Source organism: Eufriesea mexicana, unplaced genomic scaffold, assembly GCF_001483705.2.
Source record: "Eufriesea mexicana isolate 0111107269 unplaced genomic scaffold, ASM148370v2 scaffold4744748178, whole genome shotgun sequence".
Lineage (NCBI taxonomy): Eukaryota > Metazoa > Arthropoda > Insecta > Hymenoptera > Apidae > Eufriesea > Eufriesea mexicana.
In genome coordinates this window covers 370,577-396,112 of record NW_016907978.1, presented here as the reverse complement: position 1 = coordinate 396,112, position 25,536 = coordinate 370,577, and the positions used below count along the sequence as shown (strand labels likewise).

The 25,536-nt window shown below is 47.9% G+C and overlaps 1 protein-coding gene across 1 annotated transcript in view; it reads right to left on the bottom strand.

Moving 5' to 3' along the window:
* Positions 1-436: 436 nt before the first annotated feature.
* Positions 437-25,536, bottom strand: part of LOC108551149 (uncharacterized) — a gene marked incomplete at its 3' end in the record, with an annotated part of 159,104 nt that continues 134,004 nt past the window's right edge. The window contains exons 7-13 of the mRNA XM_017905192.1: positions 13,853-15,861; positions 4,968-5,040; positions 4,430-4,470; positions 2,579-2,737; positions 880-1,950; positions 694-812; positions 437-597 (exon numbers count right to left, since the gene is read on the bottom strand). Of these exons, the coding sequence (XP_017760681.1) occupies positions 437-597; positions 694-812; positions 880-1,950; positions 2,579-2,737; positions 4,430-4,470; positions 4,968-5,040; positions 13,853-15,861 (3,633 nt within the window). The remainder of the gene's footprint in view (positions 598-693; positions 813-879; positions 1,951-2,578; positions 2,738-4,429; positions 4,471-4,967; positions 5,041-13,852; positions 15,862-25,536) is intronic.

The window sequence follows — 25,536 nt, the reverse complement described above, 5'->3', positions numbered from 1 at the left end:
TCCCTTGATGCTTTATCCTTGTCTATCTTATTGTAGGTATCAACGGATTGCATTAGGGTTCTATTTGGTTTATTTAATAACAAAACTTTGTACCAAATTCGTGTCAGATAAAGAACTTATCGCATAAACGCACACAAATACCTGGCTTGTTTTTACATTTTGATGACCAATTATAATTATCCAAAGGCACAAATAATTATAATTATGGACATTGATAATCACAGGATATTCTCGCCTAACTTTTAAACCAAGAATGGTTCATCTAATATTCTTACTCTCTATGTAATACTTGACTTTATCAAAAAATCGTGGCTTCTTAGAAAACCCCATAATTTTCGAAAACCGAGGCTTGTGAATTCGTATTTAGGAAAGTAAACTCTATCGATCTATAATCTAATAGATATTACAGATTAAAATTCATACTGAACAGTGTTACCTGTGAAGCCTGTTCACGCTGAGATCGAGGGTCTGTCCCTGCGGGCTGGGAACCTGAGGACTCGCGGTCAAGTGCGGGCTGGCTGCAGCTTGAGGACTGCCACCCACTGTCTGACCGCCGCCATATTGCGGACTAAGGCTGTTGGAACCGTAGGGTGGCGCCTGTAATGACAATCGTTACGATTTCGTGAGAAACTATGGAACGATGTTATCTCTTACACGAGATAAGATTCGGAAGCTTCCTAAATAAACGTGTACCTGTGGGCTGGTCGACGTGACACTGGAGGTTGACAGGTCCATTACCGAGCCACCTGGCGAGGTTGGAGGACCACCGGGTTTCTGCATCTGCTGGACCTGCGCCACTGTGACGCACTTCACTGTAACAACAGAGACACGATGGATAAATTACGCGTCTCCTGTGAAAATTTGCGAAAAAGAACTCACCATCCTCGGTCTTCATCATGCCGGCAGCTGTAGCAGCGGCCATCGCCATCTGATGCTGCTGCGCGGCAGCCGCAGCCTCCTGATGGTACACCCGTTCCTGCTCCTCAGGCGTCATTCCTGCCTGTCCCAGATAATACATATTCGTCCTCGAATGTAGCTGTTGCTGCTGCTGCTGTTGTTGCTGCTGCTGCTGTTGCTGCTGCTGCGACTGGATAGGTGCACAACTCTGGGTGTCGTATCTTTCGTAAGCGGACGTGGTGCCAGGGTCGTACGGCCGATGATTAGCTGCGCTGGCTACAGCGTTCTCGTAACCTCTCGCGGTGGCGATGTCATTGGAATAAGTGACAACCGGTCGCGCGATGTTGCTTGTTCCGGGATGCATGTAGGCCCTCGCGTGCTCCGCCGATCTGTGATGATAGAGTTCCTCGCTGGTGGTGGCCGCAGCAGCCGCCGCCGCCGCTGCGGCCATCATGGCCGATGGCTCGTAAGGAGACCTCTGCGACATCTGGTGGCTCATCCTGGTGTCCTCCACCATCGGCATGGGATAAGCGACCGTGGGCTGCATCGGCAGGACGTGATGCGTCGCGTGTTGGCTGGGATGATGTATCGTCGCGCCGATGGATCCCCTGGAGCCCATGGCGTCCATCGAGGACAACGACGACGAGTTCGAGTCTTGGTTCATGTACGAGTCGTAGGTCGGTCGCACGGTAGGTGGCGGGGGTGGTGGCGGTGAATTCACTCGGCAGGACGCTGTCTCTTCCGTTTTAGGTACCAGCAAGTCGGACGTGCTTTGACCTCTGGTAGGCAGGCTGTTGCAGCAACTGCCACTCGGTGTCATACTCTCGGTTTTCGGGACTACCTTGCTCGTGCGAGACGTCGGGTTCTCCTCTGGCGTTTTCGGCGGTTTCACGTTGATCCCTGTACTCTTCGTTGTCGCGTAGTAGTCGTAGGTCAGGCTGCTTAGCACCGGTTTAGTGTCCTGCGCCGTGGACCCGTACTGAGAGTAGCTCTTGCTATCCATCGACGGTGGCAACAGGTTCGTACTGATGTATTCTGGAGGAATTCCGGACACTGTTGCGAGAACATAATAATGGTCTTGTATTCTGCGTTGGTGTCAAAGTCGAGGAGAAATCTGATTTCCGCTTGGCTTCGCTCGCTAGCCGATTAAGGTACATGCTGATGCGAACCAAAGTTCGACGCAAGTGACATGCTTCTAGTGAGTGAAAGGGGGTACCAGAGAAGCGGTAACTACTACAGAATATATCACCACTCGCTGCGAACTACGAGTAATTATAGCAACGATGCTTCTGCAAAAATCGTTCTCTTTAAATTCCAAACATCGCGACATAGCGAATTATTCGACACTTCGACGCTTCTCCACGAACCATAGCATTTGCAAATTAGGACTCCCTATAACGGGTCCCGTGTATCGTTCACGAATTAAATCCTACCGTCAGATTTCTCAGGGGAAAGCACCAAAGTGACCCAAGAGGACATGTCTTATACCCTCAAACGCTGGGTCCGAAAGAAGCAGAGAAGTGCCTACGTTCGCTCCATCGAGAACTATCGAGAACTATCGAGAAACGATTCGTGGATTACTTTCGCGACGGATCGAGAAGCTTAGGCTGCCGATCGGATTTCACGGGGCTGTTCGTCGGTGGAATTCCAGGCACGTTGGAGGGCTGCTGTGCCGCCTTACCTTGAGCCTTGTGTCGTGCCTCGCGTGCGGCCTGCTTATTGGCCGCGGCAATGGGACATCCGGACAGGCTCCTGTGCGTGTTCCGATTCGAGCTGACATGGCCACGGCCGTTGCAACCAGGCGTCGGGCATTTCAAAATAGTCTCATGCATCGCCAGAACTGCAGAGAACCCAGAGACACGTGGCGTGGTTATAGAACGCTGCTACACCTTCCCTCGCATTTTTCTAATTTTTACTTTCCTTATACCCTCTGAGATATCTCCTCTTTTCCTATCACACCATGCACACGTTTACACGCACACCGAGGTACGATCGGTCGAATCGAGCTGCCTCGGATCAAAGATCCTTCAAGCTCGGTTCCCTCTTATGCGTTGAGTATAATTATCATAATTCTCGGCGACACGGTTCGTCCCTTTCTGACGCGGATCTCGCGGCTTCGACCTCCACCCGATATTCACACCCGAGTTCGAGATGTTGTGTATAGTAAGTATACAGAGAAAGATAGACAGAGGAGAGAACGAAAAATAAAGGAAGAAAGACAGAGAAAGACAGAGAGAGAGAGATCAGATAGACAGATGGGGTTGCACAACGTCACGGGATGAAATATACAAATCATATGTGTAATAGTACAATCAAGTATACCGAGCGGGTAGAGAGAAACTCAAGTAAAGACAAAATCGTGTGACAAAATTATAAGACAACAACTTGCGGTTCTTGTGTGTCCCGGATGGGGTTCTGCCGTGTGTTCGTGTAACAGGGGGATGACTGGTCTCTCGTGTGACAGACGCCGTGCATAGAGTATCTACTATCTCATACAAACTGATTTACTGAATGTGTCAAACATTTGTCAGGTGATCCCTATCGTGAGAATGATAATGCGTGAAATCTCGAGCCTCCATTAAAGAATGCAAATGATAAAATCGATCAGATAGAATTTAAGTCTGACGTGAAAATCGTGTGTTTCGACAAGAGACACACACGTTACGTGTATTCTCTTCGTGTCGTGTGACGGGACAACTACGTGTTCCAAGATCCATGATCGCCCTTTCACCGTCTCGATCACGCTGGGGGGGCCCTCGTGTGCTGTACCTGATCGGTCGACGAGCGTGGGGTTTGTCGATAAATGGAACCGTGTCACAAGAGTGTGTCGATCGCCGTTTCAATTATACTCAATCGCACAAGATCCACCGTCCGATTCCGGCGTGTGCGCGCACACGCATACCGGCCTTGCTAGCCTCGCGCAGCACGTGTCTCGAGTTCTCCAGATGTTCGTAGGTACGGCCAACGTAAACCAAGTTCGAGTGTGGTGATAATTCTCTACTATAATTAAACTACGAACAGAACGAGAAAATTAAGAACGGAAGTGAAACGCAATAAATAAAGCTCTCTACCCCGCAAACGAAAAGCACAAAGAATATAAAACAGACAGACACATAGACACACATAGACGGGCACGGTGCAGCGAGCCCGTGGCGCTTCGAATCGTCGCAAGTATACACGAGAGATCGTGAGTACAGTTTCGTCAATCGATAAATTCGTGTCGCGGATCGGTGCCTCGAGAGATGGCGCGGTCGTCGTCGTGGTCGTCGCGGAGCACCCTCTCGCGGGTGCGCGGAGAATCGGCGCGTTGTCGTCGCGAAATCGGAATGTCGAGATTCGTCGCGCGTGTTCCCGAGATCGTGATTGAGCAGAAACGCGCTACCGCTGGAAAATAAGTACCGTTCACGCTCGTTCACTCGTCACTCCCCTGGCCCGCGCTCGCGTGAAAAAGGCAGTTGTCGCAAAAAGAAGATGCATCTATGTCAACTACGATAAGAAGTAGGAATAATGGTGCCGGTCGGCGACTACTTACTCTCTGGCGTCAGTTTATCCTTCCGTGGACAACCGGATAGGCTGAAATCACAGCAGTGAATCGTGAGACACGGCAGTAGCTCTTTTCCAGAGATAACCTAGTAATTATCTCTTGGAAAGTTGTTGGCTTAATGGTCGTACTCAAAGCGGGGGAAATTAATGATGTTGTATTTCATAAGTCACGCTTATACGGTAATTAGTGGGCTTCTACTGGCAAGAACGAGTCGTCTCGATAGAAGAATAATAGACCGTGCTTGGGAATTTTTGGCAGCCATTGGCGTATCATTCGGTGCTTCGTCGGGAAGCCAGAATTTCGTCTCGGATTTTCTCGAGTATTCGTAAAAGTGTTCGAGGAAAATATACTCTACGCGTGTCTGTACACGAGATGAGCCGAGTATATCTTCTAACGCGTACTCGAGGATGATCCGATACGTCGAATAGGTCAGCTAGTGTCAGTCCCATTCGGGTCGCCCTAGCGTAGGTGTCTAATAGAGCAGGGCAAAGTGCAGAGCACAGGTTAATTACCGATAATTGCTTACCTGCGGTGGTGAGAGTAGAGTCCGGTCACGTGACCCTGCCCCGTGCAGCCTGGGGTCGGGCACTTGTTGCCCTCTGTAACAAATCAAACCACGCCGAACAGTTAGATTTCGTATGCTTCCCGGTCATCGTACAATTGCATCGCGTATCGCGTCGTTTATATACTCGCAGAGACTGCATAACGCGAACATCATCGCGAATAACAAAGAATTACTCAATTTCGGATCGGTGAAGATCGAAATCAAACGCTCCAAAATTTAGCAATCGTTCGCTCCTCGAATTCTCCACCTATACGTCTAATTGGCAGCATCCTCAATCGCGCGCTTGACAGCGAGAGATCGTTAACGCGATTCGAGTCGCCAGAAGCGAGGAAGATATCGGTTGCATTGACAGTTCACGGTCTGAAAACCTCGAACGATTGTTGGAGCGCAATTGTGATCAGCTGATGGGAGCTGTCAACGATAGAGCGTGTGAATTCCGAGTGGCTCGGCCATTTCGAATCGATCGCATTGTGCCGTTTAATTAATATCGATTACGCGGCGCGTAATTGTGATACCAGGAACAAACATGGAACTCGTCCTTCGGCCATCGGTCCATCGGCACTGCCAGCTGAATTTAACGACCGCGACAAGCACGTTTGATTGCGGATAAATTACGTATCCACGCCGCTGGTCTGTCGGCTGAAATCGACGGTCGAGACGTGACAGCCACGGTCCGACATACCGGCAAAGTATTGTTACGTCCGTTTTTGTAACGCGGACGTTGGACCCGCGAGTGTACGGACATTCACTTTCGCTTTGGCAATGGAACCACCACCGAGAATCAATATTTTAAGCGAGCACACCGGTCTGTTGACAAGGCGCGGTCTTTCTGCGCGAGGAAAATGAAACCTCTCTCCCTCGACACCGGTCTCGCGATAATTCTTATTGTCGACTGCCCCTGAATGCGCGTATTTGCTGCTGCTTGACAAAATAAGCGTTACGTTTTAACTCTGACATGCATCGAGCAACGATGCATCGGGCTGCCTCGTTCCGTGTCATTAGCGATCAATTGGATGCACTAGACGAATTGTTCCGTTGGTCCTTTGGAGGTTAGGAGACGTTGACGCAGTGCAGTATCTTCATTCGTGACAGGTCAACTGAATTTAGGGATGAAACGACGATAGAGTAATTGTAATAAAAGATTCCGACACCAAACTGCTGTCAACTGCTCGTTCTCAGAGACATTCGGGAGAGACTAGTCGAACCCTTGGGCAACAGTGCACCCTTCGTTTGCGCCATAATCTCGAGGACTAAGTACCCTCTTTTCACACCTCCAACACTTGAAACCGAGTGTCCTTCGTTCGCATATTTATCAGCCCCTTTACACGCTAGTTACAAATCGTACTATACTCTGTTCTTGTTCTTTTTGACAGCTCGTGCATCTGTAAAAATTCTCTAGAAGAATCGGTATTAGCGTGTAAAGGGGCTGATAAATATGCGAACGAAGGACACTCGGTTTCAAGTGTTGGAGGTGTGAAAAGAGGGTACTTAGTCCTCGAGATTATGGACTAAGTACCCTCTTTTCACACCTCCAACACTTGAAACCGAGTGTCCTTCGTTCGCATATTTATCAGCCCCTTTACACGCTCGTTACAAATCGTACTATACTCTGTTCTTGTTCTTTTTGACAGCTCGTGCATCTGTAAAAATTCTCTAGAAGAATCGGTAATCGATAGAAGTGGAATTCTTGGTAAATTCGTTCAGGAGAAGATGAAGGAACTCAGTGGGAGACATTATGGAATTCGATGAAAATTAGCATACAACACATAACAACTGTTATGTCTGACATCGTGGTGTACTTTCAGCCGACACACCATCGCAGAATGCGTTTTATTTCCCGTTTGTCAATATTCATGTATACTTTATACTCCTTGCTCGGTGCATTGAACTCGTAGGAAAATAGACAGGCGTATTGTTAGCCTCTCTAATTGTCGTACTTTCCCTAGATGTACAATTTGGAAAATAGCATTCTCCTTCGATAAGCCGGGAAGAAAGAAATAAATGTAATTTTAATTTTCACACGGAGGAGAAATATTGCTGAGAAGAGTAATAAATCCCGGTGAAGGATAAAGCGTACATATTTGAAATTTTAATTTCTCGGTGGTTGCTGGCAATTTAAGGCAAAGATGACGGTTTAAAATTTCAGCGGGAAAGTTTAAATGAAAACGGACAGGCTGTGGCCAACTGTGATACCTCGGATCTTGTCGCACGGGCTACGCATTTGCGAATTACCACCGGGATTTCTCTGTCCCGCATCTAAGCCTCGGGGATTAGCACTAGGTATACGTTCGACCTAAACTTGCCCATGAAACGAGAAACAAGCGAGCTCGCGTTATCGTTGTTCATCGCGGAACGAAAGCGTCAGTCTTCCACGCAACGACTTTGTGTACTAAACCTGCTGCCAAATTATGTGGTCGACCAGTGGTCTACAGAAACGACGAATACTACGAGGACTCTTCGACTCAAACCTGAAGAAATCCTTCGATACGAGTTAATTGACGTCGAATCAAACGTCATCCACGAATCAAATGACCCACTATCTTTTCAACGATACCGCGTGTCTCATTAAGGCATTCCATGGAAATTCTATTTCTGAAATTTAATTTTATCTTTATATTTCGTCCTCGACTCACGCCAGCCATCGATGCACAGAGGTAATAGAAAGTACGAGGATTCTTCGCCAGCAAGCGACCTCTTTCGATTCGAATTAATTCGTCATCGAATAACCCGTTATTGTCCAGCAACGACGCGTCGCTGGTGGTGAAATTAATGTTCGGAAACTTTGAGGAATTCTTTTTTTTTTTTCACTTCTATTTTCCCCCCTCGATTTCCGCTATTCTTGCCGCTGTCACGAAATTGCATCGGGGGCATGCTCAAGCAACCTGTACCATCTGTCGTGTACTGGCTGTAACTTAATGGCTGGTATGGTGCACGTCACGTATAATCGTGTTCGTGTTCTCAGGGTGACCTCGCGTGACCAGACAATTACAGGTTTCCAGTACGCTCTATGCAGCCCAGAAGTACCAATCGCTTAGGATGAGACCGTCTACTCGGCCCTTTCGCTTCCAGCGCGATGTTGATTATAACAACTTTCGCTGAATAATTCTTTTTTACGACGGCCACCGCGAGATTAGACCACGTGTCACGGTGGCCTGGCCTCGATAAAAACTATAATCCGAATAATCAGGCAGCGCGATACGCGTAATGGGTTCGTCCTGAGCGTCGCTTTTCTTCCTAGTTAACACTCCTCGCAAACCGCAGCTCTCGGACAGAGTTTACTGCACGCTGCAATTTGCAATCTTTGATACACACACACACCCCGAAGATCGTGTCACCTCGTGATCGGCGAAGTTTCTTCCGCGAGCTTGTTCCCGTGCACGTTTACCCTTTACGCGATCAGATAATTCCTTTCGATTAGCGTACGTAATACCTGAGAACGAAAATCGTTTATCGCCATTCCGCGAATCGGGGTAAAAGCTGCTCGAAAATAACGATAAAGATTTAGAACCAGCTGAGCCGATTTCGCTTGAAATTTAGGTAAATCCTCCTTCATCGACACCTTGTCTAATCTCGGAAAGATTCCGCGAGACGTTGATCCGTCCTGGAAGAGTTTAACGAGCTCTCGCGTATCGTTTGACGCGTTCCAGTTCATTTCGGTCCACCCTGATCAAACGATAAGATCGATTCGGCGATTCTTAAGCCTGAAAGTTTCATTCCGACGTGCCATAGGTGCGTGCGAGGGGGACCGAGGGATTCCAAGGGACGAGCCTTAAGGGAAGGCCAGCTTTAGGTTAGTTGCGGGGGTTTCCCATGGAGTGAGTACACTTTTATAAACTTCGTCGTGTACTAATCCTCCTCTGACTCGGATCCCTTGGCCGACTACGCTCGACCCACGAAACAGCCGCCATGACGGCGAGAAACTTCATCAGGCCGTCATTTCGCGTTCGAGAAAGAGAGGGGCCCGGTCGATCCCTGCTTAGACTCGCTGGTCCACCTTCCTGGTAAATTGGATCACGATACGTGATGCCATTAGCGACATACTTTATTCGCGGAATCAGAAACGAAGTAGCCTCGCGTCGGGACAAGAAATTCCGGGCGAGTGGATATTAATAGAAGGAAAAATGTGTAAATCTCGCTTTTGAATCGAGAATGGGGCTACCTTTTGAACGGTTGAAACAGTGGTCTCGTGCAAATGGAAAAATGTCTGGCACTACGGAAATGGTATGTGTTTTTAATGACACGTATTATTACGAATGGAGTGTGGTTATACGAGAAACCTGCGAGGAGACTGCTCGGTTTGAACGGTTTCCTATCTATTGTTAGATAGAGGGAAATTAATTTCGAGAATTCTTCGATCCTGTTTCTTTTTCTTTTCTCCTTAGGGGTAAATTTATTAGGGTTAGAAAAATATTTTTCTGCAAAATATTAGGATACAGTTATTAATGCATAAAATATACTGATCTTGGACAGAGATTGAATAATATTTATTAACCCTTTGCACTCGAGAGGTGACTCTCAGTCACCATTTAATCAGATTCGAAAGATCGACGTTAATTAATGTATGAAATTTAAAATTACCTAACGATGCGTGGAATGTCGAAGAAAAATAATTCTACGTCTTAATTTGCGTACGATTTCTCATTTACAATTTTAAAAATATCGTCGACTCTGTGACAGAAAGTCTTCGAATTACAATTTCTCTGTAACGAAAAAGTCGTCGAGCGCAAAGGGTTAAATCTCTGACAATCATATTTAGATCGTGGTTTATAAAGTAGTAAACGGATTGTTCTACGAAGTAGAACACATCGATATTTTATTATTTCGAAGGCATAAAAATGTAGGCATTACACTGTACGCCTATTTTCCTCGCTAAAATTTATATATATATATTATTCTCCAACCCACTGCGAGTAGTTCAACGTTAAATAGTTCACGCGTCTTCCGCCGATACTCCCGTGTACTCCGAGTAGCAGTATCCGTCAAGAGTCAGACACAGCTGAAGCCACTGATCCACCAGCTATATCCATCCTCCACCGCTTGTAACCTAAATAGCATTAAACTTCCACAGTCTGAAGTTTCTTTACGTTCTATTCCACCTATTCTCTCTTAAATAATTCCGAATTATCCCGAACCTCGATTAAACTCGACCCTTCCAACCAGCGCAATCGCCAACCAACTATCGATGACAACATCTTAGCGATAGCGGAAAAACATGCGTGACTAATGAAGAAATAACGAACGGTAGGCTTGGATCGGCGAAGGAACGGCTTACGAACGGTATTCCGTGCTTTTTAATTAGCGACGGGGCTGAAAAACGGCGAAGGGTGGCGGTTGGCCGCCGGCGGGATTAATAAATTAGCCGTAAGGTTTTAAAGCGGTTGGCCGGTGGTGCCTAAGCTGCGTTGTAAAGGGAAAGGAAGAAACGGACGGCGAGAAACGGGGAAGAAAAAGGAACGAAGGGGCAGATAATGGTTCCGGTCAACAAAATGAATACCGGCACGCGCTGTTCTTTCCGGATCTCTGAATAGACTTGTAACGAGTCGGTCAGCCAGGCAGCTCTTCTTTTTTCCTCTTCCACCGCGTTCTCTGCCATGGGATCCCGTGGCGGGCTGGCGAGAGAGGGTGAGAGGGAGAAGAGGAAAGAGCGGGGTCCAAGGGGTGAGAACGAGGATGAGCAGAGGGCAGGCGAGGGTGAGGCCGTGGCCGAGTGTGTAATTGTGTTATTTTGTTGCCATTTCACGTGAGGGTCACCACGGGAGGTCCAGAGGTGTACATAAACACCAGGATTGTTTTATTCATTCGGCCCGCTGCACGACGCGTGCCGAATTCTTTCCTCTTGTCCCTTTCCGCCCCTCTTCCACTCTCCCTTTCCTCGCTCCTTCTTTCGTCCCTTCGCGATCGCGCGAGCACCGTGTCGAAATCGGACGATAGCGTGATGGGCAGGAATTGCGAGCCGCGTTCCATTCGAGTATATTCGTGATCAATCGATGGACGGATTTAAATGTCCACGCAAGGCGAGCGCGAATAAATAGGCGCGTATTTATTTTAATCGACCCGATACTGGGGTGCCTTTGCCGGCTTCTTTTAATCGTCGTACGGAGGTGGCGTAAGAAAAACATCTTCACGTGCCTGTTAACCCGTTCGATATACCCGTTGCACGCTCGTGCAAGGATAAACGATGTCGCCGGATAAAAATGGGCATGACATTCGACGGAATAGCGATCGAGCAGGGTCGGCTTGACGCGGTTACGCGGTGATCGATGCGGCCGCCGATTCTCTCCGGCAGACACGGTCGACGTAAGAAGGAGATCTTAAAGGGCGCGAAGTAGAAGACGAAAGATTCTAAAAAAAGAGAACAGCCCAGGGAACAATCACGAGGTATACGTATTTACACACGGCGGCGCTTGGCCGTAACGCGAGGGTAGAGCCCCTGCGCGCGAGTAAAGGTCCTTTTTATGCGTGCGGTCGCAAAGGCAGCGTAAAATTGAGTTACAGGGCAGTTTATTTTTTTATTAGCCAGGCCAACCCTGCCTGCCGCGCGGTTTCAACGCGGAAAGGGTGGTTTTTGCGGCCGACGGATTTCCCGATAGCGGTTTTATGGCGTGTCAACACGCTCTTACGCCGTGCCCCGTGTGTGTCGCCGGTGTATGTCTGTGTGTGTGTGTGTGTGTTGGGTAAAAAGGAGAAAATATTTAAAAAAAGAAAAAAGGAAGAAAAGAGAGAAGAAAAGAGAATGGGAAAGGGACAGAATAGAAAAAGGCAGGACGTGCACGCGATCCGGTCGCTAGATCGAAGGCAGCGGGGAACGAGCGGCGAGAATGGCACAGGCGAACGAGCCTGCGATTAAAACTATAGCTCCGTAGGGTCCGGCACGCCTGTACCGCCGTCACGCTTGTAAGTATGCGATTAATCGTGCCCACTTATCACGGCCCCGCGTTTATTCACCGAGATTTCCGTCGAGCTGGATTGCCCGGCCTATCGGTGCCTCCGGATCTTTTAATAATCGACCGCCCGCTAAGATTGACAGGTGCGGCAGAAATTTCTCGAAGGTAAACGTTGCAAGTCGCGTTACAAGTTTCCCTTTGCGCAAATATTTTCGCTTCGAGTCAGGTGCTCGTCCATGTTAATTCGCCTAACGAAATTCCTCAATTTAATTCGTTCGGAGGTTCATTTATTTTCGAATCGACTACGGGGGCAGCGAGTATCAAGTTTAGGGGTTGAATAGAAGCCTCGGAAACTTGGCAAAGTACTTCCTGTTCCATAATTATAAATTCTTAGTTGATAAACTTTGTATCGAGTTTGTCTATGTAAAAATAATTCCGTGTTTATACCATCCGGTGTAGAATAAATATGCGCGGAAAGTTGCAAACCTTCGGGTTCATCGCGGAAGGATTTTGGCAATCCTTGCACTGTTTCGTTTAGATAATGTTAAGAGACTAACGAAATTAGACGGGAAATCAGCTCGCCATAGCCGAGCCATCCGAGCCAATTTACAGAAAGCTCGAAACGACGAAGATTGAATTTTTCAACTGTTCGTCTTCGCAGCTTCAGTCGGAGAAAACGCTAAGGGGATAATGAGGACAGGCAGCAGAGCCACATGGTGGTAATAAGGTAGCGTGGTGTGGCTGGGATGCTAGTCACGTTTCTAGCTGCTGACAGCTGCGGCTTATACGTATGACGTGGTATCAACCCCAAATTTCCCCGTCTAGGCACATCGTGTCGTCGCTGCCCTAAGACCCTGGAATGCACTCGAACTCCCACCTGTCACACCGTGGAATGTTTCCCCGCTGGCGTGCGGCAAATTTTCCTTGATTTTTCGTCGTCGCTGATCGAAACGATCGCTATGATCGATCTCTCTGATCCCGTTTAGTCGAGTATCTCAATTTCGCTAACACGTATACTTATTTTATCGTATTCTTCTAAAATGGAAGTCAGAAATTCTATCATTATCCGAAGTTACGGAAAAATGATTACGTTACGGTGCTAATACGTAATTGTCAAACGATTTGTCAAATATGTCAGAATTCTTTGACTACGCTTCTATTTGGACAGCGAGTCCCATGGAAGTTGATGTCGAAGTAAGAAAACGATCGAGGTAAGTGGAATTGGGAAAGAAGTTTGAAAAAGGAGAAGCGATACAGAAAGAGTCAGACGAGGACGTAAACTCCAGCTTATAGCTGGGACTCTAAAAGGCACGTGCTCGAGTGCGTCTAATAGGTGCAAGTTTGCCCGCGTGCTCCGAGTCTTTACGATCATCGCGACGTTCCCGTGATCAAGCGAATAGTTTCGAAGCTGAGCCAAAGACGAAGACAAAGTGGCTGTAGCAGAGGATACGGAGAATAACTTTACTTTGAGAGACCTTGATTTCACCATTTGAGTCATCGCCCCTCGCTTCGTAATTATTGATTTTCCGTGCTACCCTAACTCCCCTAACTTCATAGAGAAAGCAGGAGAGAGTGTGACAGAAGAAGACCGACAGTAGGAGAAGAGTACTGTACGCGGGAGAGTCGAAAATGCCTTTTGTCCCCCTCTATCTGCCCAGCGGATAACGCACAAACGATAACCCTACCACTAGCACGTTCGTTAGCCTCGTCGATGATTTCGCGTTTCTCTTCGACCACGATTTATCTCGGTCGATCGATGAAATCCTCGTCGGAGGATCGGGACAGGTTACTCGAAACGTTGCCCGTAGCTGCAGTCGTTAAAGTCTCGACGGGACACGCGAGTCGAATGGCACCTAGACGACTTACGTAGGTACTCGGTGTTGAAAGAAAGATCTCTCGCGAGATCGTAAAAGAACGAGAAAGATCGGGATCCTCGATCGAAATAGGACATGAAACTCTCACCTCTGCTGAGACTGGACGGAGACATGGACATTCCTGGTCTATTGCCGTCGAAGGTAACAGGCCTTTCCGGCATTTTCATCACGCTGTCTTGCTGAACCGTGCCAGTGCCGGATGACGCGTCGGCACCAGTCGAGGGACTGGACGTCGTCGTGGTAGTGGAAACTGCCGTGATAGCTATACTGTTCGTCACATTGTTCCCGTTGCCATTGCTGACCGGATTGGCAGTGCCGCTCGCGTTACCACTACCGTTGCTGTTCGTAGTTTTGCTAGCTACGTTGCTGCCACACGTTCCACCGTTACTGTTGCCACTGATGCCGTTCGTCGTGCTACCGTTGGTCGTGCTACAACTACTGACAGCTGTCACACTGACCACTCCATCCCTGGCTATGTCCTGAATCGCACTGGCTGCCCTGGAGCCGATACCAGCTGGCTGAAGGATCGTATACTGTTTGGAGGAGTCAGGGCTGGTGACCGCTGGCAGGCCACCGGTGGGACTCTTGTTGCCTGTCACGGTGTTCGGTGGCACCTCGTGCCTCGTCACGTGATGAACCTCTTCCTTCGACGATTTCAACTGTAACAACGACACCGACGCGGAGTGCTTGTCCTCGGTCGCGGGTGAGATTCCGGTAACAGGTTGCGGCGTAGGCATAGCCGGACCTGGCCCAGCAGTGGGGTAGCCGACAAACGTAGCGGATGCTGGGTACGGGCCGATAGGTGGAATCGTCGTCGAGGCCACTGACGGTGTACCGCGGCCAGTCGCTTTCGCGTGGTCCGTGTTGGGTGGTCTGAACGCCGACGTTGCGGAGAACGGAGAATTCGACGGGGGTGAAGAAGAGGAGGCGGTGGAGGCGGTCGGCGAGACCTTCATGCCATTCTCGGTGAACTGTCTGTGATAGTTGGCGTACAATTGTTGGTGATGTTGGTGCTGCTGGTGCCTCGAGGGATTTTGCGGCGACTGACCGTTTCTACACGTCCGATCCCTGTCCCTGTCGTTCATCTTGTCCCTGTCAGCGTCGTCCTTCTCCGCTGACGGGTCGGACATGTCTATCTCCAATTCGTTGGAGGAGTCGTCGACCAGCTCGTTGAAATCCGGTGGATCGTATCTGGAGTACTTGTCCGTCTGACGACCTTGAGCGTCCACGTGAGTACCGATCATACTCCTGTCGTTCCTGTCCTTGTTGGACAAGGACCTCACCGGCACTGCTCTGATTTTACCTGCCTCGGTCACGGTCACGTTGTTCACTTGGTTCTGAATCATACCGCACTCGCTTTCGGATTTTAACAAGCTGTCCAAGTCCTTCTTCACTTTGCTCGCGTGCTGCTGCTGCTTCGTCGCGTCTTGTTGCTTCAGCTGCAGCTGAGATCTGCTGCTCCTGTCCTGCTGGCCGCGGAACGTTATCACGTCTTTCAGGGAACAACCCGCGTCGTTGCTGGTCGTGGAGGAAGTGGACATGGAAGAAGGCGACAACTTGGGGTTGTCCTTCTTCTCTTCGAACAGGTTCTCGAAATTCGACTCGTATTTATCCTCGTCCGAGTTACCCCGTTGATACAAGGAGCCCCTCGGACCGGGCCAACTTCCCGACAGGCTTTTCAGAGCAGCCTCGGTTTCCCTGATCAGAGTCTCATCGTCCTCGGGTTCCTCCGAGTGTTTACTCGACTTTCTCGCAGGGCTACCCGAGTTTCCAGCAGCGAACGCTCGTTTCTTTTGGGGCAGAGGTATGTTCTTGTTCGAGTCATTGGCGTCGAGCGATTTGCGCGTTTCATCGTCGCGGACGCTTTTTCTTCTTCGTTTAGCAGCAGCATCAGCTGTCTCCATTTCTTGCGGAATAATCGCTTGAACAGCCTTCTTGTTGATCAAAGGTTGCTGTTGCTGATAATGCTGCTGCTGTTGTTGTTGTTGTGGCTGCTGTGGTTGCTTAGGATTTGGGCTGACAGATTCTGCTTCCAGCTTCCGTTTTTTGAGATGAGCCATCGCATTCTGGCCACCTGGCACGCTGGTCAGTTCCACCCTGGAACACAAAAATTCCAGAGGATCAGGAAATCTGCTCTCTCATCGGATGCATGGATGCAGTGAGTTTGATCAATGAGTGCAAGCTGGTCGCTCAAGGTCGCTCGACATCTAACAAAACCAATTCCCGTAGCTGGGGAACAGTAGCTCTGTCAGTTCCAAACAACTCAGACCACCACCCGTCCCATCTTCTCGATCCGATCTCTATTCATTTTTACCCTCCTTTATTTTTATTTTCTCTCTCTCTCTTTTTCTCATTAACCGTGCATTCAAAGCCTAAAGTAACCTCGTTTTCTCAAGAAACTTCACCTGAAAGCCGTCGAGGTCCATCGAGGACATCACCTCGAGTCCTGGGACCCTTTCCATCCAGTCGAGACGTCTGCGATCTTCGGCGATTGTATTTCCTTCGATCGAACCACCACACACTCCGTTCTCCTTTCTCTCTCCCTTTATGTACTCTCAGTGTCCTATGATTACCGGTGTGATCGGCCGTAACACGGAACCTCTCGGCCACGATCGTGCACGCACTCGATGTGATATACGCACGCGCGCGCGCGCTCGCTCGCGTGTTCACGCACCAGTCACGCGTGCTTCGGTCGGCTCGCCGACTCGATACGATATATAGACGGATGCCTTTGCGTCGCACAAGTGCGCGGAAAGCCCTTCCACGCAGGGTGCTCGCGAGCTACTGTGTGCTATGTTTAAGTTCGTTCGGGGGTGGCGATCTTCCACAGCGACCGGAGGGGATGAAGGCTTGCGCGAGCAACTCGCAGCTTCTGCTTCGCCGCGAAAAGTGGGGGCGGGTTCTGCGCACTGTCCACCCCTTTTAGCTTTAGCTGGAACGCGATTCCCGGCCTCTCAGCACATCCCCCGTCACTCACCTCACCACCCCCAAGCAGGAGTAGGGGACACGGCCCCTGGATGCACACCGAGGTGTTCGCTGTGTTGGGTTACGGGCGCCGGTACACCTTCGGCCGCTTATATTCACCCACATCTTAACTTCCACCACCACCACCACCACCACCACCACCACCACCACTATCGGCCCCTACTCACCCCATCGCGCTCTGTCTCGCCGCGATCTACGCGTACCTGTGCTACCTGGTTCTCTTTCGCTGCCTTAAGGAGTCCCGGCGATGCTGGTCCCCGGCCAGAGACCTCCTGTTCTCCCGTCTTTTTTACATTCAGCCGGGTGTGCCTCTGGTAACGAGCAACGTCAAATTCAATTAGAATTAAACTCCGTGATCGTCGCTGTATTTACTTCTGATTACCCGGAACGGCGCTCGTGACGCGCCGCGTTTAAAGAGGCCTCGTTATAATTCGGCTAAACGCCTGATTTCTTCTCGAATTTTCCTCGCGAATTTTCTCGCTATGCCGAGAATAAAACGTGGCGAAAACGTGGAGAGAATGTGGAGAAAATGAGAGGTCGATAACGGGGAGGGGGGGTTGGAACGATATCGATACTTACGTAAGAAATGGTATCGCGTACAAGCGAATTTCCTCCATAATCGCTGCCTCGAGTTACAACGCTGAGAGGCCCAGTTCGGACTCGTTCATCTGTCTCTAAGTCCCTATATTTTAGCGTAATCGAGGCGAATTACGCGAGGTCGGTTCCCCGAGTTGCCCGACTCGAATCGGGGAGCTAACGCCGCGATAAAATACCTCGAATACGGCGAATAAAGTTTATTCTTAACCCGGCGTTGCTGCAGCCAGGTATTCGGACGTAGCTATATTTGGACGACATTTATCGATCCCTTATGTAACAAAAGCTAGCGTGCACACGTTGCTGGCCGAATTCGTATGGACAGGCACGCTTAGCCCGGCCCGCTTGCCGATCGCTCGCGATCGAGAGGGACTATATTTTCAATCGACTCCAGAGGCAGCCCCCGACTGGCCAGGCCGTACGGTTTAGAGCGATAGCGGGAAGCTACAACTCGAATTAGATAAACCCAGGTTCCGAGAGGCGGTACAGGAAGAAGAAGAAGAGCAGGATCAGCGCGAGCGCTTAGCGGGAGCTTGCAAGGATCTCGGGAGTGAGAGAGGGCTTTCCTTAAACCCTAAACCCTCCTCAGACCACGGGAAGCTCGGAGAGTTTAGAGCAACGAACTCCTAGAAAGGACCGCGGGAAGAGAATGTGCCCTCTGACTAAAATCGGAAGTTAAATCGCACCAACGGCTTAAGACATTATCACTTTTCTTTGCCGGCCAGTGCTCATTGGTCCGGCACTCGGTGTTCCAGAGTTCGAGAGCCAAACGAGCGAGTGGAAAGAGAAGGAGAGAAAGAGAGAGAGAGAGAGAGAGAAAGGAGGAAGGTGGCTGAAGCGGAGCAAGGAAGAGCTCGAATCCCTTCCAGTTAGGGATCAATGCTTCCTCGTCCACCCTCCAATTACGTGTCATCCCTTATGGCCTGTGGGGAATAATTAGAAAGCAGCCCTTCTCCTGGACCGAGTACCTACGTCCGTGGACGTGGTATCGCGTAAAGATTGGTTTCGTTTTCGCGTCCGAGGAAAATGTCACGTCCGCTGTTAAAGTCTCTCAGTCCAATCGCGAATCGACGACCCTTGCTGAAGAATCTTTACATTCCGATATCCAGTGATTAAAAGCAGTAAAATATAAATAGAAATTTGCGTGAGAATTTTTATTTAAAACTGAGAAGAGAGATAAGAAGCACTGCACGGGTTACGGTACCGTAGACTGTTACTGTTGGAATCAAAAGTAGAACAGGACTGTGATTAATGACACTGCGGCATTACCCTGTTCCATCGCCGAATTTACCATAATCTGCCTAGGAGTCTATGTAATCTACGATTAAACGTAGACCAAGCATGATTTGATACCGTATCTATTACCCACGTTTCGTTCGTCGTAATAGACACAAATGGTCTCTGTGATTAGCGAAAGATATGTAGTTTCTTCGAGAAAGGTACTTTAAAAATGAACGTACACTGAGAGTACTTGGTCCAAGTGGTACGCGCTTGCTGCTCAGCCTGCGCCGACTGATAACAGTCCTCCCTCTCTACAGACATGAAGATTCTCGACACCTCAAAATCCGTACTCGTCAATTAATTAGCAAGTGCCGTTCGTAGCGGAGGAGATGGTTACCCAGGAACACGAGGCTGCAGAGCGGACGATGGTGCCTCCACTGAAGGGATTAGAGTATTAGGCGACGTCACGTCACTAGAGTCTAAAGGAGCCTTCTTGGAACTGTGCTCTCAGAGATAGCCCAAACTTACACACCCCCTTCGTCTTGCCGATGGTTCTTCAAGTACCCTCTCCTTCTCTCTCTCTTACACTTTCCCTCTTCATGCCCGCTTCCTTAGTCTCGCTCACTCTCTCCTCATCTTTCGTCGTTGCTCCTCGTCGCTTCTGGCGTCCTTCTTCGAGCTCTCGACAATTCCAATTAGATAAACCACGGCAGGATCACGGTACTCTTAGCGGTATTCGGGGTTAAGTCTGTCTCCAGATTTATGCCCAAACGATCGCAAAATATCGGAGTTCAGAGATTTTCAGAGAATTTTTAAATTACAAACGAGATCAGCTGGTTCGCCTTTGTGTACCAACGACTGGGAGTGATCTTCGTCGCACCTACACTGGTGGAACACCCGCGAAGGGTGTTCTCGCGAAAGGAACTCGTACATCTTTTTCTCGCCGACGTTCCAGGGCGGGGAGGTCGGGGCTAGGCGAATGCCGGATAATTTAGGGGTCTCTCACGCGTGGATAATGGGGAACTTGGCTAATGCACCCCACTTGGCACCACGTGGATTCGCGTGAGTTTTGCGACTCAGACGCTTCCCGTTTCCCTCCTTAAATGCTGAATGAAGGCGCTGCGTGACCGTGGAACAACGCGAACAGATTCCGTGCAATTTATATCCATAAAACTCTACTTTTCCACAATAATATTATACCATACCCGAGACATCCAAAAACTTCCCAATCTTCAAACAAATTATACATTTCGCGATATTCGTAATATTGGAAATATATAAAACATAGATATACCTTTCATATGGTTTTTAAAATATAATATTTCTAGCACTCTTGTAACCTGCAATAGAAATATAATTTTCAATAAAAGATAAGGGTATACTAATTTTTGTCATTTCGCTTTAGCATTGTGTAGTGAACTTTGTCTCCAGTAAAATTGTTTGGAGTCTTGGAAAGGTCGAGGAATAATGAAAAGAATTTTGAAATATTCCAAAATATGAATAGCAAATATAGAAAATTTGTTAGCCCCGACAAGAATCCCGAGAACTCTTATTTAACCAGCGAGGAGCCATGGCGCGGGCCATTGTCTGACCATCGACGGTGACATTCTACTGAACGCGGATCCAGCCCGAGAAACCTAACGAATTGGCTTTATTTCCAAAGGGGATCCAACGATGCTGCCGCCATTCTCCGAGCTGCTTTCACCGGGTGGGACGGGGGACGGATTTTAAAGCGGACTCGTGTCGTGGCATCGACGCAGGCGGCGAAAGAACGCTGTGACTGGGACAGCTGCCCGATTCGGACATCGTTCCGGCTCCGGGGAATAGCTCTCGTCCCTTTGCTAACTATCCGCCCTTACGTCAACCACTTCGCTCTCTTCCCGTTTCTTTTCCACCCGCGTGCTAGCCCGCCGCGCCCCAGCTCGCAGACTGACGTCTTAAAGCAATCGAATTCTGATCAAATATTTAACGCTGCCGGGGCCAACGCTTTAAGTGGCTCCTCCTCCGTAGCTGGACCCTGTTCTCCCGTGTAAGAAGCGCCTTACATCGCTGTCCTGTTCCATCGAGTTTCCAGATGGCTGGTTTAAGCGTGCCTCGCCTTAAGTGAGAAATATACGTCCCTTATTTTTCAACTTTTAAGTGTTCCACGCCGGCTAAAATGGCACCGATGACATCTCTCGTAGATTACCACTGTTTCCCGTGTTTGTTGCTTCGACTCTTCTGTAACGCTCGCAACTCGCGAGAATTGCGAAATAAACAACGCGAAAAGTCTCAAACCTCTCGAATATACTTCGTCTCGATTTACTATTAATTTATTCAAAAATTTGGAAGACGTATCCGGATCGAATGCAACCCTTATTTGCGACGTCATTCCTCTCAGTCAGAAGTCTTTAGTATTCGCGATTACCGAAGCACCAACGTTTGGTAAATCGTTTGTCGCAAGGTGGTCCAGAGATTTCTGCTTCGATTAACGGGCCGGCCATGGATCAACGCGCCAGGTCCAAGGTGGAGGTCGCCTTTTTTGTCCCTTTCAGCACACGGCAATACGTCACGCGTCCCGGTTTCGGGGCGTAATTAAAGAGAGCGCAGAACAGCATGACGCCTCGGGCCTGTCTGGGGTAAGGAGCGGGGCGAGACGAGCCCGGCCGAGGGTGTGGGGTATAAGGGATGTGTTTTACCGAGGGATACTTATACCATCCCTACGCGGCACATATTTTCATATAACAAAACCATCTGCGTGCCGCGCATAACAAATTTCAACTGATTTATAGCGAGGCCGGGGTAGGCGGCGCAAATTTTCGCAGTTACGTCGGCGCTCGTGTCGGCGTCGACGTGGTTCTCAGGAACTCGGACCAGTCCACACTTCCTTCCGCCGATTTATATTCCCTTTACGTTTCTTTCCTCTTCCTCCAGCGTGTGACGATGACGAGTGGTCTTGTGTTGCTGCGACAGTGATCGGAATGACGCTTGTTTTGTGGTTACTCCGTGAAAAATGTTTCTGGGGGGATTCAAATTTAATTTTCCCGTCGAAATGTGACACCTAATTTGAAAGTAAATTTAATTCAGGAACGAAAGAGCAAAATTTAACATGGCTAATGTGTAATAAAAATATGCAGATTCTGATATTAGTTGTTATTAATCGTTCGAGATTGCTTCAAATTACACGGATAAGTGTAATCCATGCAATGAGATTGGATGCAAGAAAGGGGGTCGAAGTCTCGAATCCGTAATGGGTACACGGAAATTAAAATATTCGGGGATACAAGGGGATGCAAAGTCTCCGTCGTTAGTTTAATGCATTGATTTAATTATTCCCTGTAATCACGGAGTCTGTGATTAAAATATTTACACGACTGTACAGTGCCGGAGAAATACTTGATCCTGCTGGAATTACGTTTCGTAAATAGGTATAGAAGTATGTGATTCACGTGCATCTGGATACTTCTAGGGTTGCAAAGAACGGAAATCGGAAAGGACGTTCCTGAAAGTTTCACACTGATATCTGTGAGGAACGCGACCCTAAAGGGTTGCACAGAGGGGGTTGCAAAGTCGGGTATGTACAGAGAGGGACGAAGAGAGGCAGGGGCTAGTAAGAAGGGACCGTACTCGGACCAACCGACGACGAACCGAGGCCATTGGATCGATAATGTCATAGTGACAAGTACCAGCACGTGTATCCTTCTTATGGTTATAGCGATATTCTCTATATTCGAATCTCGAGTGAAGCAGCCACGGAATTCCAGTTTCAATGAAATTTCTCATAATTTCCTTGAAGACGAAAGCGCACTACAAAAATGACTATGTATGTGGGTCATGACAGGATTAGCGTCAATGACAAATATTCTATATATTCTATTCTATTCTATATATATAAATATATTATTATATAATTATGCAAATCTTCTAAGATATTTAACATCGTAAATATTCTCATGGCTATTCTATACCATCCTAAATTATTATATAACACAGGTATACTTTTCCATTGAGACGAAATTTTCGAAATTTATGTCGACCAATACACCCTCGAACTACAGGGCTACATTTTACAACCCTGAACGCTGGTTAAAGATACGACAAACGAGAAAGAATTCATATAATAATAAACCCCCATAAATTAAAAAAGAAACGACAAACGCCTGAAACATGAAATAAATAATAATAATAGAAAAATGAAAATTCAGTCTCGCAAATTCATCCACTGTCTCTCACCTGCTGACGTGATATTTAATTTTTCATACTCTTCGTCATCCAACGCAAGCAATATTTCACCTGCAATTATCTAAGAATCACCAAGATGGACGAAATCCTGGAGCTTAATGATTTCGTTCAGCGCTGAATTAATTTTTGAAACAGCGAGTCAGTTAATAACTTATGATTGACAATTTCATTATGTCAGGGAAGATAAGACGAGACGGCATCTGGACGGGAAATGCTGTGGAAACTAACGTCAGTCGGGGTGAGTTCTTACCGTTGAGAACGCGGCGCGCAGTAAATCCTGAAACGAACCTGGAATAAACTGTCCGGACTACGGCCATAATAATATGCCTCCGTCGACGGCGTCGCCAGATTGTTACGGGTTGTTGGAATTGCCTCACCGAAAACCAGTCCGCCTCGCGGCCTTCTTGGATTACGATGCAATTTCTCCAGACTCGCGGGATTGCACCGATGACGACCCTTAAAACTCCACGGTCCCTTCCGCGGTGCCTCCTCAGCCTGAATTACGTGCAGACGCGTGTGTCGATGGATTCAAACTTGGCCTTTGCGACTGTCACTGTAGACCCTCATTTGTCAAAAGACTTGGCACGAGTTTAACAAAAATTCGCGATCAGGAACGAATCGACGAAGTATATTCTTTTCTTCCTGAGAAATAAAAATTCGACTGATTTTTAGAATATATCACTGTTCAATTTCCGCCATTTGTATAATTTTTCACTTCCATCTAATGTCAATTAGGGACCACGATTGTTGGATGTTTCAAATTGCAAAAATTAAAATCGTCGGATATTTTTGAGTCCTATTTAACTGTAGCTAATAATTAAAATCCTTAGGTACCCTAATCACCACCCTGATTTCTCTAGTAAATTATGAATCGATCAATTGACACCATGATTTTTCCCAATAAAATAAGACAAAACGGGATTTTTTTGCTTGTCGAGTGTCTTCTTTATACTTTAGGTTCTTCCTCGACCATAAATACACGGTACACAGCGAGTTAGGCAACTCTGTCGTCCCGTGAAGTGTTATACGTGCGTGCACGCGGCCGTAAAGTGGAAAAAGGAGAAGGTCCACAGGCAGTTTGTTACCGGGAGCAGTTGTAACGGAAGGGCACGTATCGAGTAACATGATTACAAATATATCATAACCTCCTTGGCCCTTTTCGAGCGTCCTCGATAGGGCCCGGCAACGGGAGCATGTCCTTCGACACGCGATACACGTGCGTCGCCTGTCGATGCGGCTTTATCGCAGCAAATCACTGCCGGCCAAAGGAAATAAAGACAAAGAGGCCGCGAGTGAAAAGGGCACGTAGCACATCCCTCTGAGAAATCGAATCTGCGCCGAATTTTTAGGAAAAAGAGAAGTATTTTATATATATATATTTTCTATAGCATTACAACTGATATTTTATTTTGGGATTCATTATAACGAAGAAAATTAGCGTATTTAGCTGCTCAACGAGTAAAAGTTACCTACCCGTTGTTGCGAACGTATATACAATAGATAGTTTCTATGCAATGATCACCAGTCTGCAGAATTGAAGTTAAAGCTGAAGTTGAAGTTCGAACGTAGTTACAAACATAACCTGTCTTTATCGAAGAGAAACTGCAGGAACTACACTTTCTGTCGTGAAGGTGACAGTACATTGTAAAGCACGAGGTTAAAACAAAGTTATCTGATATTTGAAAAAAGAACGAGACCATTTCCGATTCGTCTTTAACAAATTACCACGTGCCTACAAACATTTGCCTAAAATTTGAACTCGATATTCCTGCTCCTCGTCAGAACCAACAAATTTCTGATTTACGAGACCCCCTTTCAAAAATATCTTTAACTACCCTTTGAAATATTTCCTATCCCATATGAACATTTTCCATCCCCAAACAACAGCAGTGCCTTATTAGGTCCCAGATCCAGCTGCCTGGATCGATTAGGCCATTTAGACCTTTAACAAATTACCACGTGCCTACAAACATTTGCCTAAAATTTGAACTCGATATTTCTGTTCCTCGTCAGAACCAAAAAATTTCTGATTTACGAGACCCCCTTTCGAAAATATCTTTAACTACCCTTTGAAATATTTCCTATCCCATATGAACATTTTCCATCCCCAAATAACAGCAGTGCCTTATTAGGTCCCTGATCCAACCAGAAAATTGATGGCAGAGTTAATCATCGTACTTCACATATCCAAAGGTCCAATCCAATTAGAAAAATCATCGTATCGAAGAGAGCCGATCCGAAACATTCGACCCCTCTCATCAAGGCAAAATAATTTCTGCCGTAGCCAGCTGGAAGATCGGAAAGCAGACGTTTCTTCAGCTCGAAGGGTAAACGTTTAATATAAGAATATTATGGATGGAGCAGCAGCCATCGGTATCGCGGATCAGCGTGCCGGAAACGGGGAAATCGAGACAGCGAGATATCTGGGGATGTTTTACACCTCATTAGGCAACAATGTGTTGTTGCCAGGGTGAATTATATCGGGCATGAGACGCCCGTCAAGACAAATGGCTCGAACCGGAGGTAATTGTGGGCTTTTATTAGCTCTGGTTTCTCCTGTTGGCTGCAAATCGCGCAACGCCGACTCCGAGACCTTCAGAGGCAGCAACCAGGCAACACTCGGGGCAACCAACCCTTCCAGCAGCCTCCTTCTCGTCTATTTTCCACAGTTCCGCGTGACTGTTGCTCGTTCGCCTCTCCCGCGCCGCCTTTCCGTTCGCCTCTGCGTAATTACTCGCGTGACAGTAACGC